General features: G+C 46.0%; 1 protein-coding gene across 1 annotated transcript in view; it reads left to right on the forward strand.

Moving 5' to 3' along the window:
- ATP5PF (ATP synthase peripheral stalk subunit F6) overlaps positions 1-25,183 on the forward strand; it is a 122,248-nt gene that overhangs the window by 53,155 nt on the left and 43,910 nt on the right. Inside the window, exon 3 of the mRNA XM_069636388.1 lies at positions 13,104-13,228. Within this exon, the coding sequence (XP_069492489.1) occupies positions 13,104-13,228 (125 nt within the window). The remainder of the gene's footprint in view (positions 1-13,103; positions 13,229-25,183) is intronic.

Consider the following 25,183-nt stretch of genomic DNA (forward strand, 5'->3'; position numbering starts at 1 on the left):
TGTGGCTCCTTTCTTATTTTGCCATTTCTATCTTGGTGGTTCTTTGTTGGCCCTTTTACCATTCTAGGAGGGGGAGATGTGTGTGGCCTTTGTCAGGAAGCGGGGGAGGAGTTATTCACTTGTCTGTCCGAATGGAACCAGTTTCCACTGGGGGGCTGGCTTTTGGGACGAAGGCAGAGTCAACCACTGGACGAAGCAACCGAAGAAGAAACTGGAAGAAGCTTACTGCAACCTCCTGGACCATTGGTTTTCCTGGTGAAGCCCTGTTGCAGTGCTGAAGCTCCACTTTCTAATCGACTTGAGAATCCCGGAAAGGACGACTTCTCCCTTTGGGTTGGTGGGAACGATCAACCTCAAAACTAACTTGTCTGGAACTCCTCTCCCTGCTGGCTGTACTTTCTGCTGCTGGAACAGAGTGCCTGTGGTCAGAAACTCCAGAATAGAGTATCATTTTTAAGCAGACCAGAGTTCCAGGAAGATCCCTAGGACCCTCCAGAAGCAGGGCTACCCAAGCCATCTCACCAGAGTGCTGCACTCAAGAAGTGAGGGGAGCTCATCAAGAGCCCAAGATCCACGGTGGTGCTATTGACCGGTAGCTGAAACTGCGAAGTGCGCTGAATTGAAAAGAGCTCTTTGCTGCCTCCGACCTTCGAACCGCAGTGCAGGAGTCCCCAGACTTCCTCCCTTTTGTCCCCACGATTGAGGGCCAGGAACACTGGATCTGCAGGACTGCAACAGAAGCCAGCTAAAATCTCTTCTAACCAAATGTACTGTTAACTAAAGTGGTGCTTTCCTTTTTGGTTGTGTTGCTTGTTCATTCTCGCTGGAGACCTACAGTAGCTACTTTCACTGCAGAGTTTCTTGCAGTTTTGCTTTTCACAAGTCTTGCAGCTTGTTGCCCAACCGTGATTCTTTTCTACGAACTAACATTGTGCAAGACTTTTGTGCTAATCTTCAAGAAGTGCTTCCTCTCCCCTATACTTTGCTCAATTAACGTTGGCTGTCCTTGCTCCCTGCAGGCTCTTCTGACCCTTTCACTTTGTGGTTATCTGTCCCTCAAAGTACTACATCGGTTACTTTTATTTTTGGGGAAAAAGGTGAACCTATATTTCATTGGGGGATTGTAAAAGTGCTTTCCTTTTCAGAAGAACTTGTTAACCTTTTGTTTCCTTACTTAACCTTTTTTCCTTTTTCTACAACTCCAGTATTGCATTAAGTATCAAAGTGATATATCGATGTCCAGTGTCCTAGTTATTGAAGTCAACTTAGGGTATAGGAAGTGTCTGCGTGTCGTCCCAAAAGGGTATCTACTAAACTGAAGGAGTGTATTTTTGAAATTGTTGCATCTTGCCCTTTTCTAAAGAAAGCTTACTTAAACTGACAAGTTAATAACTAATGTTAATGAGAAACCTTGAGTATAGGTGTTATTTGAATACTTGTCACTGTGAATACCTATGTTGCATCTCTAGAGCTCACATTGACCCCTCTTGAGTTGAGGCTGCCTGCTCAGTCACTCTACCAACATCTGTAGTACAGGCCTATGCAAAAGGTCGGGTTCCCTATTGCCAAGAGGACAAGGCTGGTGTAGTCTCCCACATGGTTACTACATAAAATCTTGCCTAACCTTTTGCTTACAGAGAGGTGCCTCAAGCTGGAGTGGGTTTCAGCCCCTTTGAGCTTCTCTACAGTCAGAGGCCCCTTGGTCCTGATCAAAGAAGAGTTGAAGAGTGTGCCTTCCCTACAGCCAGTGCCCGTCACTGACTATCTGCTAGGCCTCAAGGGGGAGGATGTCACTAATGACTGAAGCATCAGAAAACTTGAAATCTGGTCATGCTCTAGTCAAGCATTGGCATGACCAGAAGCCCAACATGGTGGATTTTACTCCAGACCAGTTAGTATTGGTTATGGTTCCTACAAGGCAGAGGGCCTTACAGGACAAATGGATTGTACCCTTCAAGGTTGTAGGCAAACTTGGAGAGGTGAATTATTTATTGGACTTGGGCAACCCCAAGGAGGCCCCTAGGGTCTATCGCAGTAATCGTTTGAAGGCTTATGTCACCAGACCAGAACTAGGAGCTTTACTCTTAGCCTCTGCTCAAGCGGAGGAGGAGAGCGAGTCTCTCCCTGATCTCCTCTGGGGACAACCTTCAGATGAAACCATTGAGGCAGTTAAACTCTCCTCCGATTTGACACTGCAGCAAAAGGAGGAGTGCAAATCTCTTCAGTCAGTTTGCCTCCCTGTTTTCCCAGACACAGGGCTTGATGCCTTGGGGCCTGCATGCTATCCTCACTGGTGAAAGTCTCCCTGTCAAAAACGGGGGCTACAAAATGTCGGCGCACATATTGTGGAGGTCATCCAGATGCTTGACCTTGTGGTTATTGAGCCATCTACCAGTCCAGGGGCTAGTCCAGTTGTGCTAGTGCCAAAGTCAGGAACCAAAGAATTGAGATTGTGCGTGGACTATAGGGCCCTGAATGCAGTCACCAAGACTGAACTGGTGGATAAACTTGGCTCTGCGAAGTTCCTCAGTACATTTGACTTTGGCAAATGGTACTGACAGACCATGCCAAGGAGAGAACTGCATTTTCCACACCAGGAGGCTTATACCAGTTTAGGGTTATGCCTTTTGGACAAAAGAATGCACCTGTTACATTCCAAAGGATGGTGAACCAGGTACTGAATGGGTTAGAGGACGTCTGCATGGCATACTTTAGAAGACCATCTTTATCACCTTGGATATGTTTTGCAGGCTCTTGAACAGGGCTCATCTGACCGTAAAGGCAAGTAAATGTCAAATTGTTTGGTTAGGCTCGCTATATAAATCCATAAACAAAGGGTATCTGGGCGCTTTTGCAAGAGTTACAAAGTAGCATCAACAAAAGTGTTAGGCAAAGTGTGTATGCAGTACCCACAATTAGGACTACATGTGTAAGCAAAACCAACCTTTGGTATAGAGTTTTGGTAGCAGAGCTGAGCAGCCAGGCTCATCTCCAGAGGGGAATGTGAGCTGTAATGTTACAGAGGTCTACAATCACAAGTGTTCAAATAAACTCTTACACTCAAGGTTATCTTTGATAAATGCATATCACACGAGTTTCTGAATCAGACAAGACCCTTTTGGTATGGCCCACAGACACAACCTACATCTCGGGTGACTACAGTAACAAGGGTGCTGGGGACATTAATATCTTACTGTTGGCATTCAGAACACTCTTAAAATGTTGGTAAAGGCAAAGGTTATTAGAATGCAAGAAATTACAAACATTCATAAGCAGGGCAAATATTTTCAGATGGCACTTAAGAGTCCTTCAATTCAAATAGGCAAAGTCAATGGTCAAAAGTCTTTGTATAGGATGCAGCACTTCAGGTAAGCAAATGGAAAAGTATTTGCACAAGGTCGTAGGAGTCTTTGATACAAAGAATCAAATGTAGGGCCACAAGCTGATTAGACTTGTGAGTTGCAGAAGTTACAAGCTCTTCCACAGTAAGAGGTAAGTTCGCTTAGACTTGTTTTACAGTACCTTGGTAAAGAAGAAAAGATGCAGCTGAAGACTTCTGTTCCTGTGCAGATCCCACGGTTCCTGGGCTTCAGTCGTGGGGACAAGAGGGAGGACATCGGGGGGCCGGGGGGGGGACTCCTGCACTGTCAAAACTGGCAACCGGCAAATTTTACTTTCAGTGGCTGTTTCGCGTTTCAGCTCCTTGCGGTACAGCAAATGGCAATAAGAGCAGTTCCTGGCTGTCAAGGTGGACTTTCCTCACATCTGAGATCCCGCACTCGACTGAAGGGGTGAGGGGGTCAGGCTTTGTCAGTCCTGCTTTGTGGGAGTCTGGAGGATCTTCCAAAAGCTTTTAGGCCAGTTTACAAGCCACGCACACAATCTGGTCCCTCTCCCTGGCTCTAGTTTCCTGCAGCAACTCTGAGGAAATTCAACTAGCTCCGAGATGGGTGTCCAGGTGGCTTACTTGGGAGTTGATTGGTCCCACCAATTCAATGGTAGAAGTCGTCCTTGCAGGGCTTCTGTCGATGCGAACTTGGCAAGTAGTCACTGCAGCAGGGCTTCACCGGGCAAACGGTCCAGGAGTTGCAGTAGGCGTCCTCTTCAAGATCTTCTTTGGTTCCTTCGTCCAGTGGTGGACTCTGCCTGCCAAGCCAAAAGACTCCTTTTTATTCAGTTCTCTCCCATTCATTCCAGCCTAGCTGTCAGTCACCCAGCAGGGTGGCTGTCCTTGTCAGCCAGCCAATTACCACAGAGTGCATTTGGGTCTCCTTGGAGACTAAGCACAGGGGGTTTCGGGCACCTCCCTCACATCCTGCCTACCCCAGACACTCTGGAGCCAGAGGTGGGTTTCACACCTGAAGCCCGCCAAATGCGAATGAACGAAGAGACCAAACCTGGTTTGGCGCGCAGTAAAACTCTCTAGAAGGACGTTTCCGCAAAGACATGGTGAAAAAAGACTGGGCACCATTTTAGCAAAGATGGCTGGATGCCATTTTGAAAAAGATGGCTCCCGTGGTTAACGTTACCGGGTCCGCGAACGGTCGCAGTAAATGCAAACCATGGTAGTGCAAAACAAAACCACTGCCACGAGCCGTTCAATTGAGGAAAAGGTAATTATATGAGCATTTAGACACAGGGGATACTATGTAACCCCTCCAGCACTCTACTATTGAAAGATAGGGTGTGCTGGGTCTAGCAAGTACAGTGTTAAGTAAAGTCAATTTCACTTTACTGCTCTGGGAAACGGTAGTTGATCTCAGAAGGTATTTTAACCTTGGGAAATCTGGAAGACTTCCCTGTGGCACTGCACTGAAGGTGCTTTGTGACACAATTGTAAAAGATGCCTATGGAGTTGGTTAGACTCCATAACCACAAAGAGAAACCGTGTATACAATCACATTAAAATACATGGGGGGAAGGGTCTCGCTCTCGCCAGGTAAAAAAAATCAAGTCCTCAAATCCAGCAAAGGTCTCTAAGGTGGAGGGAATGAACCCATTTTTGAGGGTTCTAACATGGTGTACCCAAAATCCCTCAAGTGTCGAGGTCCCTCAAATTGTTTTCTTCCGCCCAGCTAGCTGGTCGCCATATGCGGAGCTCATAAGAGATATTGCAATAACAACTTTTTTTGTTCGAAGACGCTTAAAGATCGGTGGACGAAGTGGTGGGCGGCCTATGCCTTGCAGCAGGCGTAGTTCCCCTGTCGACGCAGGTGCCTCGAGTGACGAGGATTCTAGCGGTAGCCATGGCTCCGATGTGGAGGCCATAGACCTTTCAGTGGAACCGTTCGGTTCCCAGTTGCACGTCCCGGACCGGCAGGCCACCGGTAGTGCTAAGGTGAGGCAACATCCCAGCATCACACCCGTACCACAGAAAGATAAACGCACAACCCCAGACTCCCTCGACGGATATGTCGAAGCAACGGGCGTCAACCGGTCCGCCGAACGGTTCGACAGTGCCTACTGATTGTCCTAATCCCCCTCTCCCCCTTGTTCGGCCGCCCTCCCTGCATCAGTCATCGTATGCGTCTGGGCATTCCAATCATAAGAGCGCCTCGGTTTAAAATAAATGTGAAAAAGAGTGGCGACGTGCTGCCTTTAGAGCGTGTCAGTGCCCAAGGTTTTGGCGGTCCTGAAAATCTCAACGCATACAGATGCGTTAATCTCTCTAATCCACTGGAGCTATGCGGGAGTCTCGCAAACGTTATTTCGTCAAGAGGAATATTCAGAAGGCTCCCAGCGCCCCCCCCCCCCCCCCCCCCCCAATCCCCCCCTTCTCAGACTTTGACTAGGCCCTTCCATCTGGGCTTCCATCGCGTTTATTGCAAATGTTCCTCTTGAGTCCATTTGTAAAGCAGCAACCTGGAGTTACGCCTTTACACATCACCACTGCCTAGATACACACTTCAGGTCTGATTCTCAGGTGGGACAGCGGTGCTAACACATCACTTTGCTACTCTTTCTTCACACATCCCGCCACTGTCTCTGGGTACTGCTCGCTAGTCCATTTACAGCATTTTCTAAGCAGATTAACAAGCATCAGAAGATATGCATTACTTACTGTAATTGCATTTCTGATTGTATCTTAAATTCACATTCGCCCACCCTTCCTCCCCTCTTGGAGTAGAAGGAACATAGACATCTTACAACTTTCTTTCTACTCACTCACGTCATAAAGCTCCCTCACGGCAGAAAAAACACAATGGGAGGGAACTCGACGCATTAGGGATTTTGGGTACACTACACGTCACGTTGGGGATAGTGTTACAAGCACGCCCATGTCGACGTCCTCTTTCGATCCTCGAATGAAAGATACAATACTCCGATTACCACTAGATGTCGGACTATATGCACAGCATGTGAATCTAAGCAGAAACGATCATTAGAAATGTTATTACGGTAAGTAATGCATGTCTTGTACTAGGTGAGTAAAACTTAAGGATGTAATATTCAATGACAGGTGCTTTTGAGATCAGTGTAACACAGATTGAGATAAGCAGTAACTCTTGCAACTTATTTTTGGATGGCATATAGCTAACTCCAGGTAAGTAAAACCCATATACTTTTTCAAGGAGCTATCAGCAACTTAGGGCTGGTATAAACCTAAGTCTTTGTGTCTGTCTAAAACAGCACAGGGAAAAGCAAAACCCAGTGTTAGACTTTATGAATGACTGAAAGTTATTCTAGGTAGGTAAAACCTAATGCAGACTTATTCTGGACAGGCTAACGGCAAGTTGGGGGAAGCAAGACCCAGTTGGGGGTACACTCATACAATTATCCTAACGGAAGTAATATGGTGAAACCAACACATTACTTTTGGGAAGAGGCATAACCAAATCGGTACGATGTCCTTTAATCGTAGGATGTTTTTTCGCAGGTTTTTCTGCTGTAATTTCTTTTTTTTTAAAAAACCATTGCGTTTTATAGGGGGGTTAGTAATATATATATATATATATATATGTGTGTTTGGGAATAATTACAAATGGAAAGAAAATTGGGGGGGGGGGGGGTTGGGTTGGTGTATCCCCCCATAAATAATGTAAACAGGCACTGTTAAAAAAAAATAAAATAAAAAAAAATCGCGGTAAAAAACCTGGCAAAAAATATCCCGAAATTACATGGAACCAACCAAATCACAGGTGAATAATATACCTTCACTTCTACTTTGTTAGAATGGCAAAATGGTTTCTAAGGAAAGAAAGATGTTAAAGTACTTTTCAGAATAGTGCATCACACATCCAAGGTAAGAACTTTTAGTAACTGTTCACTCTTAGAGTTAGTTGCCAACTAACTCTTTTACAAGTAACTTTTAAACACCTATTCTCTAGTCTAGTCAAAAGGCCCAATCCCTTAAGTCTTTCCCTTATTCTTGGAGCATGAGTGTTCTCTGTGGCAGAAGGAGGGTCTTGGGGTCTCGCATCCAACAGACCGTGTCGGGATAGGTTCTTAAGTAGCAAAAGTCAGAGTGCCTTAGGAAGACTGGGCAAATGGGTGAGTAGTTTAGTTGGAAGATGGTCCAGGGGCTTCACAGAAGACACCCTAGGAGGATTCCAGCAGTGGAACTGGGTGAACTGGACGGGAGGCCTCCCAATCGCAGAAAACACCCCACGCTTTGCTGGAATCACAAGACTTAAGGTAAGTACACACCCATGCCAACACAGTACAGCAACATTGAAGATTTTGCAGCGGGAGGGCTTCAGGATCTGCAGCCAAAAACCTGGTCAGTGGATTCCTTGTTGTGGTGACTGGAAACGGGACCTTGGAAGGGACTTAGCAGCAGGGCTCAACAGAGCAGGCTCTAGGCAAGGTTTTGCTTGCGGCTGAATGTGGCTCTATGAATTTGGCACCTTTTACAGGAGCACAGAAGAAGACAGAATATCGCGGTTGCATTCTTGTCGTTACAAAGGTCCAGCACTCTGGTGAGGGGACCTCAGTTTGTGTCTCTGGAGATACACCAGGATGGCCACATAGTTTCAGTGAGATTCGGAAGATGGTGCACCGCACAATGGCTCAAGGTCCCAGGGTATTGCAGCACTGCAAGGTCGCAGCACGACATGGGATGGCTCAAAATGCAGGTGATCTTGAGTCTAGTGGGTCTCGCCAGGCTCTGGGTCAGGGTTGTCGTTTTGAGTCCCCTGGTCGATTGGAAGGAAGGGCTACAGCAGGCTCAGGTTACACAGCTGGCTCTCCGGTCGCTGGAAATCTCCTCAGCCGCTTCTCCATCTTCCGCTTTGATTTTGGTTCCAGTGGTTGACTTATCTTCTTCTGCTTTGCAGTATTTAACGGGAATTACAACAAAACCTCTGCATTCTCTCGCTGCATTTTACAAGGAGCGGTCTGGTTGTCAAATCGGGACAGCCAGCCCCCCACAGGGATTTGTCCCCATTCAGTCAAGGAGGAAGACCAAGCGCTGTGGAGTTTTGAACTCCTCCCTTCAGACAGGAGCCTGGGTGGGGAGGCCAGGGGACTTGCGCCAAAGATAAAAACCACAAAGGAATTTCCCACCCTGGATGTCGGGGGAGGGGGGAGGGTAATTGAACAAGACACCCTTAGATGTCGTTACTGTAGCTGTGAACACAGTCTGTGGTAAAGGTGCACCAAATTAACACACTCACTGCCACCTGCCATTGAAGGTAAGCTTGTACCTGTAACAGAATTTTTAGTTTTAGTGTGAAAGGGGATGCATTGTATCTCCCCAGTGTTCCACATAAGGTCGGGTGTGCTGGTTTCACCAAATAAAATGTAAAAGGAATCCAAAGATCCTTTCTACCCTTGGTAACTGTAGTTCTCTCAAGGTTAGTAGAGGAAGTTTAAAAGGGGAGCCCCTAGGGCAACCCAGCAACAGGCACTTATTGCCTAAACGTTTTTGGAGGATAACATTAAAGAGACAGTCTAAAGAGTTTCTTCTGAACTTACTAACTTTGTCAAGACTAAGAAGTGCATCAGAACTATTGACTTTGTCTATTGACTTTGGCTGTCCTAGCTCTCTAACGGTAATCCCCTGAACCTACTGGCTTTGGCTGTTCTTGTTCTCTCATAGCTTATAATTGTGGATACTATTATTGCTGGCATAAAAGTTTACCTGCCTCACTTTAGGAGATTGTAATTATTTTACAAACTGTTGAGTATGTTCAGTCTTATTATAACCTTTCTTTCCTTAAACAACTCAATAACTGAATTGGTAACTGAAAATAAGTGACATACTGACCTTTACTGAAGTCACACCGTGTGCTGGAACATGTGTTAGCATAAGAAAAGTAATGATCAACTTTTATTGTCCATTTTAAAAAACTGAATCCAAACTTTGAATGTTACTAGACGATAAAGCCTTTTAAAGAGTGCTTATTTAAACCTTGTGTATATTATAAATAAAAATAAAGTGTGTAAGTGTTACTTGACTACTTCACTTACTGATTCCCATTGTACAGCTCTACAGCTCACATTACCCCTCTTAAGATGATCCTGGCTGCTCAGTCACACTAATGACGTGTGTATTACAGGCCTATATTAAAAGGTGAATTACCTACTACCAAGCATATAAGTCTTGTGTATTCCTCACCAGTTGGACTGCACTCATTCTTACCAAAACGCCCCATCCCTTTGTCTTATGCCTTGCTTGAATGGGGATAAATCCCAGTGGGGGGCTGTCTGTCCTGATTGGACAACCAAACCGGTCCTTCTTGAAAAATGCTGGGAGAGACTGCAGAGGTGGTGCTGTAGTTCTTGATAAATACTGCGAACCTGGAAGCTGAAGAAAAGTCGATCACTGGAAACCAATCCGAAGAGTAAGATGAAGGAAACCCGGCTGAAACGATTTCCAGCGAGTGCAGAGCCTGCTGTGTAACCAGAGCCTGCTGTAGCCCTTCCTTCCAATCGATCTGGGGACTCCGAAAACGACCCAGAGCCTGGTGAGACCCACTAGACTCAAGAAGACCTGCATTTTGAGCCATCTCATTCGTTGTTGCGACCTTGCATTGTTGCAATACCCCAGTACCCTGGGACCTCAAGCCATCGTGCAGTGCACGGTTTTCCGAATCTCGCTAAAACTACGTGGGCATCCTGTTGGATCTCAAGAGACATGAATCGAGTCTGAAAAGTCCCCTCAACAGAGTGTTGGACCTTTGTAACTACAAATTCAACTGCGATTTTGTGTTGTCTTTTGTGCGTCTTGAAAAGGCGCCAAATCCACAGAACTGCTTTCAGCCGTGAGTGAAACCTTGGCTATAGCCTTCATCGATCCCTGCTGCAAGTTCCTTCTGAGGTCTTGTTTTCAGTCACCACGACAAGGAATCCACTGACCGGGTAATTGGCTGCAGACCCTGATGTCGTCCTGCTGCAAAATCTTTTTCAATGCCGAGGTACTGTGTTGGCTTGGGTGTGTACTTACATTAAGCCTGTTAATATTTGTGTAGCTGTGGTTTGTTTTCTGTGATGGGGAGGCCTCTCATCCAGTGCACCCAGTTCCAGTGTTAGAATCCTGCTAGGGTGTCTCCTGCGAAGCCCCTGACCCCTCTTCTAACCCTAGAAGTAAAGTACTCACCTGTTTGCCCAGTTTTCCTAAGGTACTCTGACTTTTGCTACTAAAGAACCTATTCTGACACTGCCTGTTGGTCACTAGTCCTAGTGAACTCTTCCACCCCCTTCCCCCTCCTCCCCCTCTCCTTCTGCCACTGAGAACACTCCTGCTCGAAGAATAAGGGAAAGACTTTGGAGGGATTGGGCCTTTTGCCTGGAAAACAAGTGTTTAAAAGTTACTTACTTGTAAAGGGTTGGTTGGTTGGTAACTGTAAATCTAAGAGTGAACAGTTACAAAAGTTCTTACTGATCTTGAATGTGTGATGCACTATTCTTAAAAGTATGGTTAACATCTTTTCTTCCTTAGCAACTGTTTTGCCAGTCTAATAGAAAGTAGATGTGAGTATTTTACTCTCCTCTGATTAGGTTGTGCCTCTTCCCAAAAGTAAAGTGTTATCACCAGATTAGTCCTGCTAGGATAATAGTAGGAGTGTCCCCCAACTGGGTCTTGCTTCACCTGACTTGCTGCTAGCCTGTCCAGAATAAGTCTGCATTAGGTTGTTGCCTACCTAGAATAACTGAGTCATTCAGTAAAGTGTAACATTGGGTTTTACTTTCCCCTTCATTGTGAGGTTAAAAGTATGTGGGCTTTATTTACCTTATGTTAGCTGTGTGCCATCCAAAAATAAGTCACGAGTTACTGCTTACCTCAATCTGGGGTTCTCGGATTTCAAAAGCAGCTGTAATTGTATATTACATTCTTAGGTTTTGCTCACCTAGTATAACTTTATCACTAAAGTAGTTATAGGCTTTTACTGCATCTAGAATAAGTGTTTCACTATTCACCAAGTATATATTGTCCAGTTGACTAAGTGATTTGTACTGAGAATCATTGTACAACTGGAAGGGTCTACTGCCCTTGCATTATTGAACGTAATTGTAAAAAGTAATGTTGGTTTTTACTCCCCAAGAATAGGTGTGACTTATACTGAATGTGTATGAAAAGGTTTTGACTTTCCTATAACTACTGTTGGGTATTTCAAATAAGGTCTATACTGGGGTCAGTGTACTTTAAAATATAGTGTTGTGATTTCATGTTTTAGTGCTTACTTACCCCTAGATTTATCTGGGCCTACCTGTATTTAAATACATCCTTTATTTTTACAATACAAAGTGTTTGTTTCTTTTGAGCATTTGTATTACAAGTTCACTTGTACTGAGTCCCCCTCTACCTCCTAAAATAAGCCTGGCTGCTCTGGCTACGCTACCATGAACTCGGGTGGTACAGCCTTATGAGTGGAGTCTTGTACTGCCTCAGTTGAATGGTTTTACTAAGCCCTTAGTTGGACTGCAGCAGAAGCGGAGAAGAGCAGCCTGAAGAGCTGTCCCAGGAAGCCCTAGTAGCTTCATAACCGAGGGTACGAGAGACCCAGAAGGGACATAGGGGGTTGAAGAGAGGCAGGCTTGAGAGGCATGCCGCCAACCCAGTAGTAACAGTCCAGCTAGTGGGAAGGGTGCATCAAAGGAGAAATTCCTAGTCACAGTGGCCCCTATAAGCCCACTGACCACCAGAGAAGGGTCTGGGACACAAAATTCTTCGTCTCAGTGGCTGCAATAAGCCCGCTGACCATCTGAGGAGGTTCAGATAGAAGTATAGTAAGTATCTGAGGAAAGCATCATTGTCGCTGTGGCAGTGAAGTCTACTGAGGCTGTGAGAAGAACTTGGGATTTCACCATTACCAGGAGAATGTCTTCCTCCTTGTTCAGAAAGTTGGAGAAACTGTCCTTTTGATCGAGGCACCAGGGGAAGGGAATAATTCCCCCCTGGCGTTTGTGTGAGCTATATTAAAGTGTGTGAATCGATACCAGGAGAAGGGAGTCCTTCTCCTGGTTCTGAAAGTTGACTGTTGTAAAGATTTGTTGCAGCCACAAGCCAGGGGAAGGGAGTCCTGTTGGTTGTAGTGTAAGGAATAGAAGTAGGTTATGACACATGACAGTGGAGTTTGATTTTTGACACATTCTGACAGGCCATTTTTATTATTAGTTTGAGGCGGGGAACCCCCTTTAGAAGATGGGGATAGTGAGGATTTATTTTCTTACAAATAAGTATTTACCAACCACCATGCCACATTTGTGCTGGCTTCTTTCTTCGGCACCCTTACACTTAGCCAATTTCTTGTAATTGTGATCTCGTTCCACCTTACATTTCTGATGCAGCTGTGTCTGTTTTGTTGGAGTGTTGCTAGCAATAGGAGAACCAAAACAGCCACTGCATGTCTTATGGTCAGATTTCTTTTGTGAGGGGGCGAGTAGAGTTGGCCTGCAAATGCTACAATCTGTATCTGAAGATTCCCATTGATTGTTCTTATGTCCAATCTGAAATATTGCTTTATTCCTATCTTGAAGTATTATTTTACAGAAGGCCCACTGCACCATTACCTGCTGGGCAGGTTTGAGCACAATGTGATCTTGCTCTGATCCTGTTGTGTGGGTTCTGCATGTGACTTTTAGTTGAGCAACATATGTGACTCTGCCAAGTGATGCAATCTGGGAAATGTAAAGTAACATTTCTTTCTTATTTTGTCTAGGCAGGCTGGTGGTCCTGTGGATGCTGGGCCAGATTACCAGAAGGACCTCAATGACGATCTAGCAAAACTTCAAAGGCTGTATGGTGGTGGAGATCTCAAAGCGTTTCCTGAGTTTAAATTTGAGGGTAAATTTCAATTGTAGTCTGATCTCATACCTTTCACCACATTAGGTATATTGATGTGGATTATTGATTTTCAGAATGTTAAACTGACTTCTTGGTTCTAATGCACACAGGACTCTTTCTCTAGCATGAGACGCTTCCAAGTTCCGTCCATCATTAAAATGTTTTACTTGAAATTCACTGTTATGCAACTTCTATACTGGTTCATTCTCTAATTTAGCATCCCCATTCATCTACAGGCACTGCAGATGGGATATCTGAAAGTCCATTAAATCCTGGTGTTTTACTTAAACTGACTAGGGACAGACTATTGCAGTATTGTCTTTATTGCTGCAAGCTTGCAGAGGCCACACATGGTGAAAGGGTATTTTAAGTGTACATTGTAGTTTAACTTAGACACTTTATTCCCCTCCAAACAGCGTTTGTCTGTTTCTCTTAAACATGGAGGCTAGAAAAAAGAATAGCATTTCTTTTGCATTTTGAAACGTTTTAGTTTTGTAAGCGAACATCACAGCCATTGCCATGTCATTTGCAGAGGGAGAAGGAAAACAAAGAACAGCACTTGTTGATGACATGAGACCTGGTACTGTTAGGGAGAATTCTCAGAAATGTGCTAATTCCCTTCTACCTTAGAGACCCCTAGCACTTTTGCTGGACTTTAGGATTTCTTGATTTTTATCCTGGAGAGACTGACCTTTTTCCCCACTCTCTCATGTATTCTGTGATTTGAACTGTTTCTTTTGGTTTTGGAGTCTGGAAAAACTCCATAGGCGTCATCTTTTTACATAGTCACACAGCACCTTCAGTGCAGTGGCACGGGGAAGTCTTTCAGATTTCCCAAAAGGTTTAAATACCTTCTCTTGGATAACTACTGTTTCCAAGAACAGTGCAGTGAAATTGACTTTACTTGCATTGTAACTTTCTAGACCCAGCACACATTATCTTACAGTAGGGTGCTGGAGGGGTTACTTTCTGATGCTTGTTAATCTGCTTAGAATCACATGCTGTGCACATAGTCTGACATCTGGTGGTAACAGCAGAGTTTTGCATCTTTTCTTTCGAGGATTGAAAGGGGACGTCGACATGGGCGTGCCTGTAACACTAGCCCTAACGTGATGTCTAGTGTACCCAAAATCCCCCACGCGTCGAGGTCCCTCAGATCTTTTTTTTTCCACCCAGCTAGCTGGTCACCTAATACGGAGCTCTTAACAGTTTGTCAAATTGTTATATTTCCTGACCTCCGGTGGCATTTATTATTCCCTTCTCGACGGTTGATTCCTGAACCACCGCTGACAATGGCTAAGAACAGAACTTTGACGGCTGGTTCTCTGGATGGCGCTGCCGACCTGCTTGTCGGCATATACAGTAGGGAGAGTGGGGTCTGGGCGTTTACCTTCTTTTCAAGATTGTCTTTCCTTCTCCCCTCTTTGTCCATTTTGGTTCTGTCGTCACTTTTAGATTCCTGAGCTATGAACAGGACACATTTAGATTTTGCCCTTCCTGTAAGGGAAAATTCGCATGGAAAGACGAGCACCGTCGGTGCAATAAGTGTCTTTTCCCCTCAATCACAAGGCATCCTGTGTGCTCCTACATCCTAAGAATATTAAGGAGTGTAGAGTAAAGCGGTGGGCAGCCTATGCTATGTCGCAGGCCGAGGGTAGCTGCCCCACCGACGCAGCCGCTCAGTGTGATGAGCGTCGGCCAAGGCTCCACATCGGAGCGCTCTCACTCCACGTTGTCCATACCCAGCCCTCCTAGGCACCTCTGAAGTCCTGCTATGGGGAATGTACATCCTGGTGACCGGGACGCACACGAAACTTGCACAACCCCCGGTTCTGCCTCGACATGTCGGTCAAAGCGTTCCAAGGCGCCAATGGGTACGTCAAATATTTCGGCAGCACCTGCCGATTCGCGTGATCAGCAGCCCTCCCCGCAACCGCAGCATGCGTCCAGGCAGTCTTAAGAGTAAGTGTGCCAGCACCAAAAGCCAAGCGGATGTCGAGACGCCTCAGAAGAGATTGCTGACACCGCTCAAGGCCCCGTTGTGTCTAAATCTACAGCGCAACCGCCTACACAGCCCAAACGCCTCCCTGTAACGCCGAACATTAGCGAAAGCATTGCTAAGAAGTGAAACAAAAAGATAAGGCTAGGGACGCGTCGAAACGCCAGCAAGAGCGGAAAGAGTACTGAGTCCTCTATCTCAATCTAAGACTCTAGGTGAGAAATCTCAACTTTCTAGGGAGGATGATCATCAGGAAGAGCCTTTCCTCCTCTACACTTCTCTGGCTCCTCACCATGGACCAGAGAGAAGTTTGAGGGTTGCATGAACAGGCTGAAAAAGTTTGTAGAATTTTCAGAAAGGTTTGCTCCTAAGAGACCTTGTGAAGAGAACCCTTTTACACTTATGGCTAAGTTCCAGAAAACCTCTAATCCACTGCATGAAGTTTTCATTACCTCACCGGTGAAAGAGTTCCTATTATCCTGCTGATCACACACAGGGATGGGAGGATGACCAACTAGGGGATGAGCCACCTTGGGCATCCCCTACCCCGGACCCTGACACCTTTATGTATGGGCTCTTCCCACCCGCCCCATCTCTGCTCTCCACACCATTACATCAGACATCACCTGCTGATGACCAGATGCTGTTTAACCCCATCTTAAGCAGCCCAACACTTCCAAATTGCCACGCAGGAGGCAGTGCCAGATTCGGATTTTGTTGAAGACTTTTTAAAGGAGAAGCCTCCTGCCAGTCAGGGTATCCCATTACTTAATTCTATTAAGACGCATTGCTCCTTCATTATGAATGCCCTTACAAACCAGGGCTGTTAATCCACAGGTGAAAAAGCTTTTTCGCCGCTCCCCTACTCACCCCTTCTACATTAGGGGACATGCCACTCTGGATTCTCTGGTGTTTCATGACGATTAGGAAGCGGTCAGGTGTCCCCTTGTCCACAGGCGAGGCACCGCCTGACAAAGAATGTAAGAAATTGTACGCTCTGGGAAAGGGAATCACCACAGCGACAGAATACTCCACCTGTATAGCCAACACTACACTGTTGGCCAGCTACTTGGACGTTCAATGGAACCTGCTGCAGGAGGGCCTACAGGAGGTCCCTGAACCGGTGCGTACTCGCCTGCTTACAATTGTATCTGAGGGTAAGCAGGTGAACCACAACATTCTCAAAAAATGTTAGACGCTGCTGAGACAGCAGGAAGGACTTCAGCGCAGGGTACCCTGCTAAAACGTCACGCCTGGTTGAACCCTGGGGTCAAGCCAGAGACTCTACGTCCTTGATCAACAAGCCGGTGGAGGACTCCAACCTGTTCGGCAAGGCCGTTGATGAGGTTCTGGAAAAAGCAAAAAAGGAACACGAGACTTTGAACCAAATTACTCAAAGACCCTTTCAACAAAGGGGGAGGTTCTCGCTGCTCCTTTCGTGGGTGATCCTACTCTCGCTCCCCTCCCAACCAATATGGTTCCAGGAACAATTGGTCCTCAGGACAGGGGTCTACCTCCATGTTAGGGAGAATTCTCAGATTTGCGAATTCCTCTCTACCTTAGAGACCCCCAGCAACTTTGCTGGATTTTGAGGACTTAAATTCTTAACCTGGAGAGTGAGACCCTTCCCACACTCTCATATTTTTGTTATGATTTTTAACTTTCTTTTGGTTGTGGAGTCTGACAAACTCCAAATGCATCTTTTACATTGTCACACAGCACCTTCAGTGCAGTGGCACATGGAAGTCTTTTAGATTTCCCATGGTTTAACTACCTTCTCTTGGATAAATTACTGTTTCCAAGAGCAGTGGAGTGAAATTGACTTTGCTTACACTTGTAACTTTCTAGACCAGCACACACTATCTTACAATAGGTCGCTGGAGGGGTTACTTAGTATCCCCTTTGTCTAGCTTCGCATGTAACATTTGTATGTTACCCTTTCCTCGATGAATGGCTGGTGGCAGTGGTGTACTTTTAACTACCATGGTGTGCTTGTACCGCGGGCTGTGTTCGCAGCTGGAGTAAAGCACCCAAGGGTGCAATTTTTGTCAAAATGGTACCGGTCTTCTTTTTTCGCTGTTTCTTTGCAGAAAGGTCCTTCTTGAGATTTACTGTGCTCCAAACCAGGTTTGGAGCCTCTTGCTCCAGGGTGTCTGGTGGGGGCAGGAAGCGAGGGAGGTGGCAGAAACTCTGCTTTGTCTCCTAGGAGACAGGAATGCACTCCTAGGGCCTTGGCCGGCTGGCTGTCCGGCAAGGTAAGCCACTGCTGAGTGACTGACAGCATGGCTGGAATGAATGGGAGGAACCTGCATTTAAGGCGAGACTTTTTGGCTTGGAAGGCAGTCGACCACTGGATGAAGGAATCCGAAGAAAAACTTGGAAGAGGCGCCTGCTGCAACTCCTGGACCGTTGGTTTGCCCGGTGAATCCCTGCTGCTGTACATAAGCTCAGAAATGACCTCGTCTAGAGAAGTCCTGCAAGGACTTCTTCTCTCCTTGAGTTGGTGGGACCAATCGACTCCAAAGTAAGCCCGTCTGGAAAACGTAGAGCCAGTTGCTTTTGTTGGTCGGATGGAAATTGGTTTCCCTTTTTCGGCTGATCTTAATGAACCCAAGAAGGATCATTATACCCAGACATTAGAGCACACCTTGAGGATAATAAATCAAAAATGTTAACTTTGAATCTCAAGTAAAAGAATGGCTGGACAAAATGGACATTGATATTGAAACAATAATTGAGAATCCTGTAAAAGCAAAAAAACAATGGGACAAGATGGATTGGATAAACACTAATGAAATACGATCTGTGAAAAATCCAAATCGACTCCAAAAAGAGGATACAGAATTAGGACATCTCAATAAATATCTGATAAAGTTCCCGGATTGGAGGATCAGAAAAAAATTCCTAAGATTGAATGTAGTACATACCGGGGAAGTCTTTGTAAAAAGAGGGCAGGGGGCCAGGCAATCCAATTATGTAAGATCTGTACAAACACAGAAGAACAAACTGTTAAACACTTAATATTGGATTGTGAAGGGACCTGGCCAACAAGGTGTATCTGGTTTGGTAAATTCGGGATTGCCCCCAACCACCCACTACATACCAGTAATTTTCTGGGTTTGGATCTCTGGTCATTCACCCGGTCTGACAATGGCAGTAATTTGTATGTTGGAAAGCTGCAATATCACTTTCTAAGACTCCAGGAGCTTAAGATCTGTAATGAGGGGAAAAGAGTATGTATGCACATATAACCTGATTTATTAAATACTAAAATTGGATATGGAAAGGAAAGCTGTATAGTAAGTTTTTAGTTTTGAATGGGAAACATTTTAACTTTTGCAGAGTAATTTTAACTTTACTAAACTTTATTTTATTGTTATATAGTTTGCTTTCCCATTGTGTTATTACAAGTTGTTGGCGAAGAGCTCCAGGAAGATCCTCCGGACTCCCAGGATGCAGGACTGATCGAGCCTGAGTCACTCAAGATTGCTGGACCCCAGAGATAAGGAAAGCCCATCTCCACAGCCAAGAGTCTGCAAGACTGCAATTTGCTTAGACGCGAAGTGCCACTGAATAGAGGTTGGTCCTTTTCTGTCGCCGACTGCCCCGTTGCAGTGTAGGAGTCGTCCAGACGTCCTCCCTTTTGTCCCCACAACTGAGGCCCAGGAACACAGAATCTGCAGAGCTGCACAGGAACGGAAGCCAGCTGGAACCGTTTTTCTTCTAACAATGTACTGTGAAGTCTAAGAACTTGCGTCTTGTTGTGTAACCTCACTTGATCTCAGTTGAGACTTGTCTTGGTTGCTTTTGTAGAGTTATCAGCTTTTTTAACCCACAAGCCTAATCGGCTTGTGGCCCTACTTTGATTTCTTCTTTACTACAAAGACTTCTAAGACATTGTGCATGACTTTTACTTACTTGCAAGAAGTGCTTTAGCTCACCTAGACTTTTGCCCAATGGACTTTGGCCTAGCCTGGCTCCCCGAGTGACTCTTCTTCCCTCTGACATTGTGTGTGGTCTTCCTTCCAGGAAGGGGTTAACTAACTTTGCATTGGGGGGTTACCAAAAGTACTTACCTGCTTCAGAAAGTTTGATCTCTTGTTTTATTCTAAAAGTTCAAGTCAATGTGCATCACGCACACAGCAATTCACAAACAAGGCGCAGAATTCCTAAGCGATAAACTACGCCTACGTCAACCAACAAGAACACTGAGATCAAGCACTGACATCCGCCTGGAACCAAAACCCTACAACAGAAGAAAACTCAGAGGATCGTCTTTCTCTCACCAGGCGCCGAAAACCTGGAATGACCTACCTAAGAATACAACAAACCACCTTGCATTCATGAAACTCCTCAAATCATGGCTCTTCATAGCGTAACTACAACAAAGCACTAGAATGCCCACCCCGTTAAACAACGATGAAAAAAACACCAACCTTGGTCACTCCCAAAATGGACATACACAGAACCCAAATGGGAAATGGCCACAAAAGGAGGTCACCGTAGACAGATCACATACTCGGACCAAGACGAAAGCCCTTAAATGACTCATCCACTGCCTCCTGGCCATACCATATCCAAACCCCCAGCAGACACATTTAGATAGAAAGTTTGTGAAAGGAGAGCACTACACCAGCTCCAGCACCCAAGGAGGAGAATGGACACCCAACCCACAATAATCAATCCATCAGCATTAGAACTCCTACAGAGCTCGCTAGAATAGAAGGGTGAGGAGCAATTAGAACAGTTACAGAGCGCGTTAGAACAGCATCGAGTGCCTCACACAAACCTAAAACCCCGCCAGGTGTAACCCCTTCGCCCACCCTGATGAGATTGGGAGGATTGGCGAGCGCCACACTCGGACAGAGTTCTGAATATTAGCATGTTAAACTTCATACAACTCACTAACAATTCACCATTTCTGCCGACTTATCTTGCTCAAAAATCTCACTCCACCACCTCTCAAACCATAACACGCACGCACTTCACAACACATGCCGCGCCAACAGCACACGAGGACTGACATCAATAGGATACTCGCACCAAAGCTCAGCACCCGGTGTATACAGATTTGAAGCTGCCAACAGAACACCACTCCTCTATCCTACTACCGCTTCACCTACTAACCCATTCCCCCCCCCCCCCCCCACCCCCCCCCCCTTCTCGTTTGCAGATCCGGCAGAGCGCCTGGGGACCAACTCTGTTGGTAACGGTGCGCGGTACAAATACCTTTAACATAAACCATTTCTTTGTCATGCTCATCAGTATTACTCTAAATGCAGCAGTGATAGATTAATGTCCAGTGTCCTAGTTGTTTTAGTCTCCCGAGGGTGTACGAAGTGTCTGCATGCCATCCCAAATGGGTATTTGCTGATTTAGAGAATCCAAGTGTGTATTTTGGAGTGTATTTGTGTTACCATAGTATTGCCCCTTCTGAAGAAGACTTACTCAAACTGACGGTTAAATTAATAATGGTTTAATAAAGAAACCTTGTGTGCAAGAGTTTATTTGAATACTTCCCACTGTGAATCTCTAACTCCCCTACAGTTCGCATTGACCCCTCTTGCGATGAGCATGGCTGCTCAACATGCTACCAACCTGTGTAGTACAGACTTTTACCAAAGGTTGGGTTCCTGTTGCCAGGAATGAATTGTGATCCGGGTCCCCTCCCATGCCTCCCCGGTTGGGGGGGACGTATAACCTAATTCCTGCACGCATGATTACAACGGACGAGTGGGTGCTCAAGACCATCGCCCAGGGGTACTGCATCGAGTTCAGCCAACCACCAGGAGTGAAACCCGCCTCTGGCTCCAGTGTCTGAGGTAGGCAGGAAGTGCGAGAGGTGCCCTGTGCTTAGTCTCCTAGGACACCCGTATGCACTCTGTGATGATTGGTTGACTGACTGTTCAGCAAGGACAGCCACCCTCCTCAATTCAGACCACCGAGATCAAGACGCTTCACACCAGAACACCTTAGGATCCTGCTGCAAGAGGTCGAGATCCTGCAGGAAAAGGGCACTATCAAAGTCATCCCTCTTCTACAGGTAAACAAGGGTATTTATTCAGTGTATTTCTTTGTACCCAAAAAGGATCTCCCCATGCGCTCTGTGCTAGACTTGCGCCCAGCGAACAAATTTGTCAAACCGGGAGGTTTCGAAGGGTGACGCAGCAAGAGCTAATTCCTCTGCTAATGCAGGGCAATTACATGGCAACGAAATATGCATACTTTCATATTTCTATGTTGCCGGCACACAGGAAATACCTAAGTTTCATGATGGAGGACAAGTGCCTTCCCTTCGGCATTACCTCATCCCCAAGGGTGTTTACAAAATGTTAGGCAAAGTTTGTATGCAGTACCCTCTGCGACCACTACACACAACTCTGACTACAGGTATAGGCAACCCAATCTTTGGTATAAGCATGTACTACACCGTTTTGGTAGCGTGTTGAGCAGCCAGGCTTATCTCAAGAGGGGAAATGTGAGCTGTAGTGGAGGTACACAAAGTTTCACAGTTACAGGTATTCAAATAAACTCTTGCACTCAAGGTTTCTTGCATAAACAATAATTATTAATTTATCAGTCAGTTATAAAGTCTTCTTCAGAAGGGAGCAACAGAATAGTAACACACCAATTTACTTCAATACTGTACACTTTGAGTTTCTGAATCAGACAAGACCCTTTTGGGATGACCCACAGGTGACTTCAGTAACAAGGGCACTGGGGACATTACTATCTTACTGTTGGCACTCGGAACACTCTTTAAAAAGTGGGTAAAAGGCAAAAGTTATTGGGACACAAGAGATCACAAATATTCTTAAGCAGTGCAGATACGTTTAGCGTTCACTAGAAGAGTCATTCAATTCAGTAGGGTAAGCCAAAGTCTTTGATAGGCTAAAGCACTTCTGGTAAGTCAATGGGAAAAGTCTCTGCACAAGTTCTTGGGAGTCTTTGATGAAAAAGAAGAATCCAATGTAGGGCCACAAGCTGATTGACTTGTGGAAAATTACAAGCGCTTCTATAGTAAGAGTTAAGTTGACTTGTTTTGCAGTACCTTGGTAAAGAAGAAAAGATGCAGCTGAAGACTGTTCTTGTGCAGCTCTGCAGATCTCACTGTTCCTGGGCCTCAGTCGCGGGGACAAGAGGGAGGATGTCGGGGGGGGGGGGGGGGACTACTGCACTGGGACTGCCAAAACCTGCATCCGGCAAACCTCACTTTCAGTGGCTGTTTCGCATTTCAGCTCCTTGCGGTACAGCCAATAGCAATAAGCTGTTGAGGTGGACTGTCCTTGCTTCTGGGGTCCCGCATTCTGTTGAGGGGGTGTGGGGGTGTGGAGGGGGGGGGTCAGACTTGGTCAGCCCTGCTTCGGGGGAGTCCGGAGGATCTTCCAAAAGCTTTAGGCCAGCTTCAAAGTAATGCACACAATCTGGTGTCCCTCTCACTGGCTAAACAGTTTCCTGCAGCAACTCTGAGATGGGTGTCCAGGTGGTTTACTTTGGAGTTCATTGGTCCCACCAACTGAAAGGGAGAAGTTGACCTTGCAGGGGCTTCTCTGGCAATACGAAGTTGCCACTGCAGCATGGCTTCACCGGGCAAACCAACGGTCCAGGAGTTGCAGCAGGCGTCCTTTTCAAGCTCTTCTTCGGTTCCTTTGTCCAGTGTTCGACTCGCCTTCCAAGTCAAGACTCGCCTTTTATTCAGTTCTCTCCCTTCGTTCCAGCCTAGCTGTCATTCACCCAGCAGGGTGGCTGTCCTTGCCGGACAGTCAGCTAATCACCACAGAGTGCATTTGGGTGTCCTAAGAGACTAAGCACAGGGAGATTCGGGCACCTCCCTCACTTCTTGCCGCCCCCAGACACACTGGAGCCAGAGGCGGGTTTCACTCCGGAAGCCCGCCAAAGGTGAAATGAACAAAGAGACCAAACCTGGTTTGGTGCGTAGAGAAACTCTAGAAGGACCTTTCCATAAAGACCTGGTGAAAAAAGACCGGGGACCGTTTTGTCAAAGATGGCTTGGCGCCATTTTGAAAAAGATGGCTCCCGCGGTTAGTGTTACCAGAGTGTTACCGAACAGCCGCAGTACATGCAAACTCTGGTTTTGCAACAAAACCACTGCCACCAGCCATTCTGTGAGGTAAAGGGTAGAAGAGGATACTAAATAACCCCTCCAGCACTATTGTAGGAGAGGGTGTGCTGGGTGTAGCAAGTACAATGCCAAGTAAAGTCAATTTCACTTTACTACTCTGGGGAACAGTTTAGCCCAGAGAAGGTATTTAAACCTGGTGAAATCTAAAAGACATCCCTGTGCCACAGCACTGAAGGTGCTGTGATGCAATTGTAAAAGATGCCTGTTAAGCAGAATTGCATGCAGTACCCTCTGGGACCACCACACCCAATTAGGACTCCAGGTGTAAGCCAAACCAACCTTTGGTATAAGTCCTGTACCACACAGTTTCTGGCAGCGAGCTAAGCAGCAAGGCTTATAGTAAGAGTGAATGTTGGCGTTCTTTCAATCCGTTGTTCAAGTAAAAACTTACACTCAAGGTTTCTTGCTAAAACACTTATTAATTTATTACATAATCATTTAGAAAACATCTTACTAGAAGCAGGAAACTTAATAGTATAAACCAATACACTTTAATACAAAACTCAGATTTTAAGACCGTTTGAGTTCCCTTGAAATAGGATTCAAATGGCAGTTCAGTTACTCGGAAGTGAGCAAAAAAGGCACTAGGTAAGTAGAATAGATCACATATACTTCTCCAGCATTGGATCTTTCATGGATTCACATTAGAATATTCCAAGTCATCAGACTGGGACCCCTCGTTACACTTATAAAGCCGTTTTCCATAGGAAAAAAGTTTGACCCTTTTGTGTCCTAGCTGTGTCGTTTTGGGCTTCTTACGCATGCCCCAAAAGGACGTAGTTATAAATGCCCCGCCCCCGCAGCTCCCTTCATATTTCAACCGTTTTACAAAGTAGCGGGATCTCCTCGCGTCTTCTACTATTTTGACTAGGTTTTTTTCGGTGTTTTTTTTTTCCCCTAATGTCTGGAAAAGCTCTTTTCCGCCCGTGCGCTACATGCGGGCTAAAGAAAGTGTATGAAGGAGATGGCCATATGGACTGTATATATTGTCTCCACCCTCACCATTCGGCAGACAAGTGTGACCTCTGTAAGGGGTTCTCCCAGAAAACTCTTAAAGACTGAAGTCGGCAGTTTGTGGCCTGGTTGGACGACGGTGTGGGTGCGTACCCACCTTTTGGAGGTAGGCTTCATGTGTAGCTTGGCCTCGACAACAAAATCCTTGGGGGTGGGGGGGGCCCCGCCTTTCAGCCTCGGCTGAACCCCCGGTGAAGAAAGCACGCCCTGCGGAGAAAGGGTCTTCGGAAAAGCATTCCACAAGAGAAGCTTCACTAAAAGGGAAAACCTTTTCGTCATCAAAAAAGGAGAGGAAAGAGGTCGAGATCCTCCTCAGGTGATCATCATAGATCATCCTCGAGTCGAGAGTCTGAGAAACGCAGGTCAAGTTCAGAAAAGGCAGGAATGCCTCAGGAGCTGCGCAGATACCACTGTTGTCGACGGGAGGGCGGTCGTCGACTCGCTCGCTTCCAAAGACGCAGTTGGTTTCGTCTGGTGTTCTGCCGCAGGTGACGGTGACTACGATGACGACGGCTGGGCAAAATTTAGCCTCATCGACGGAGATTCCACAGGAGGCCTGGCGGCTGGAAGTATACAACCTGGTTTTGCCGGAATCCTTGTTGCAGCAGGAGGCGGCCTTGTCCATATCCTCTGTGGACGACGAATGTGAGAGGGTAGCTGGACCTGCGGAGATGGGATTGCAAGGGTTTAGCAAACTGACTCTTTCGAGCGGGACAAATATCCCGGTTACAACCCCGTTGCTTAACCCTCAGACTGTTCTATCTCTGGAAGTTCTATCTACATTGCAGACCTTATTAAA

Source organism: Ambystoma mexicanum, chromosome 7p, assembly GCF_040938575.1.
Source record: "Ambystoma mexicanum isolate Mex_15411 chromosome 7p, UKY_AmexF1_1, whole genome shotgun sequence".
Classification (NCBI taxonomy): Eukaryota; Metazoa; Chordata; class Amphibia; order Caudata; family Ambystomatidae; genus Ambystoma; species Ambystoma mexicanum.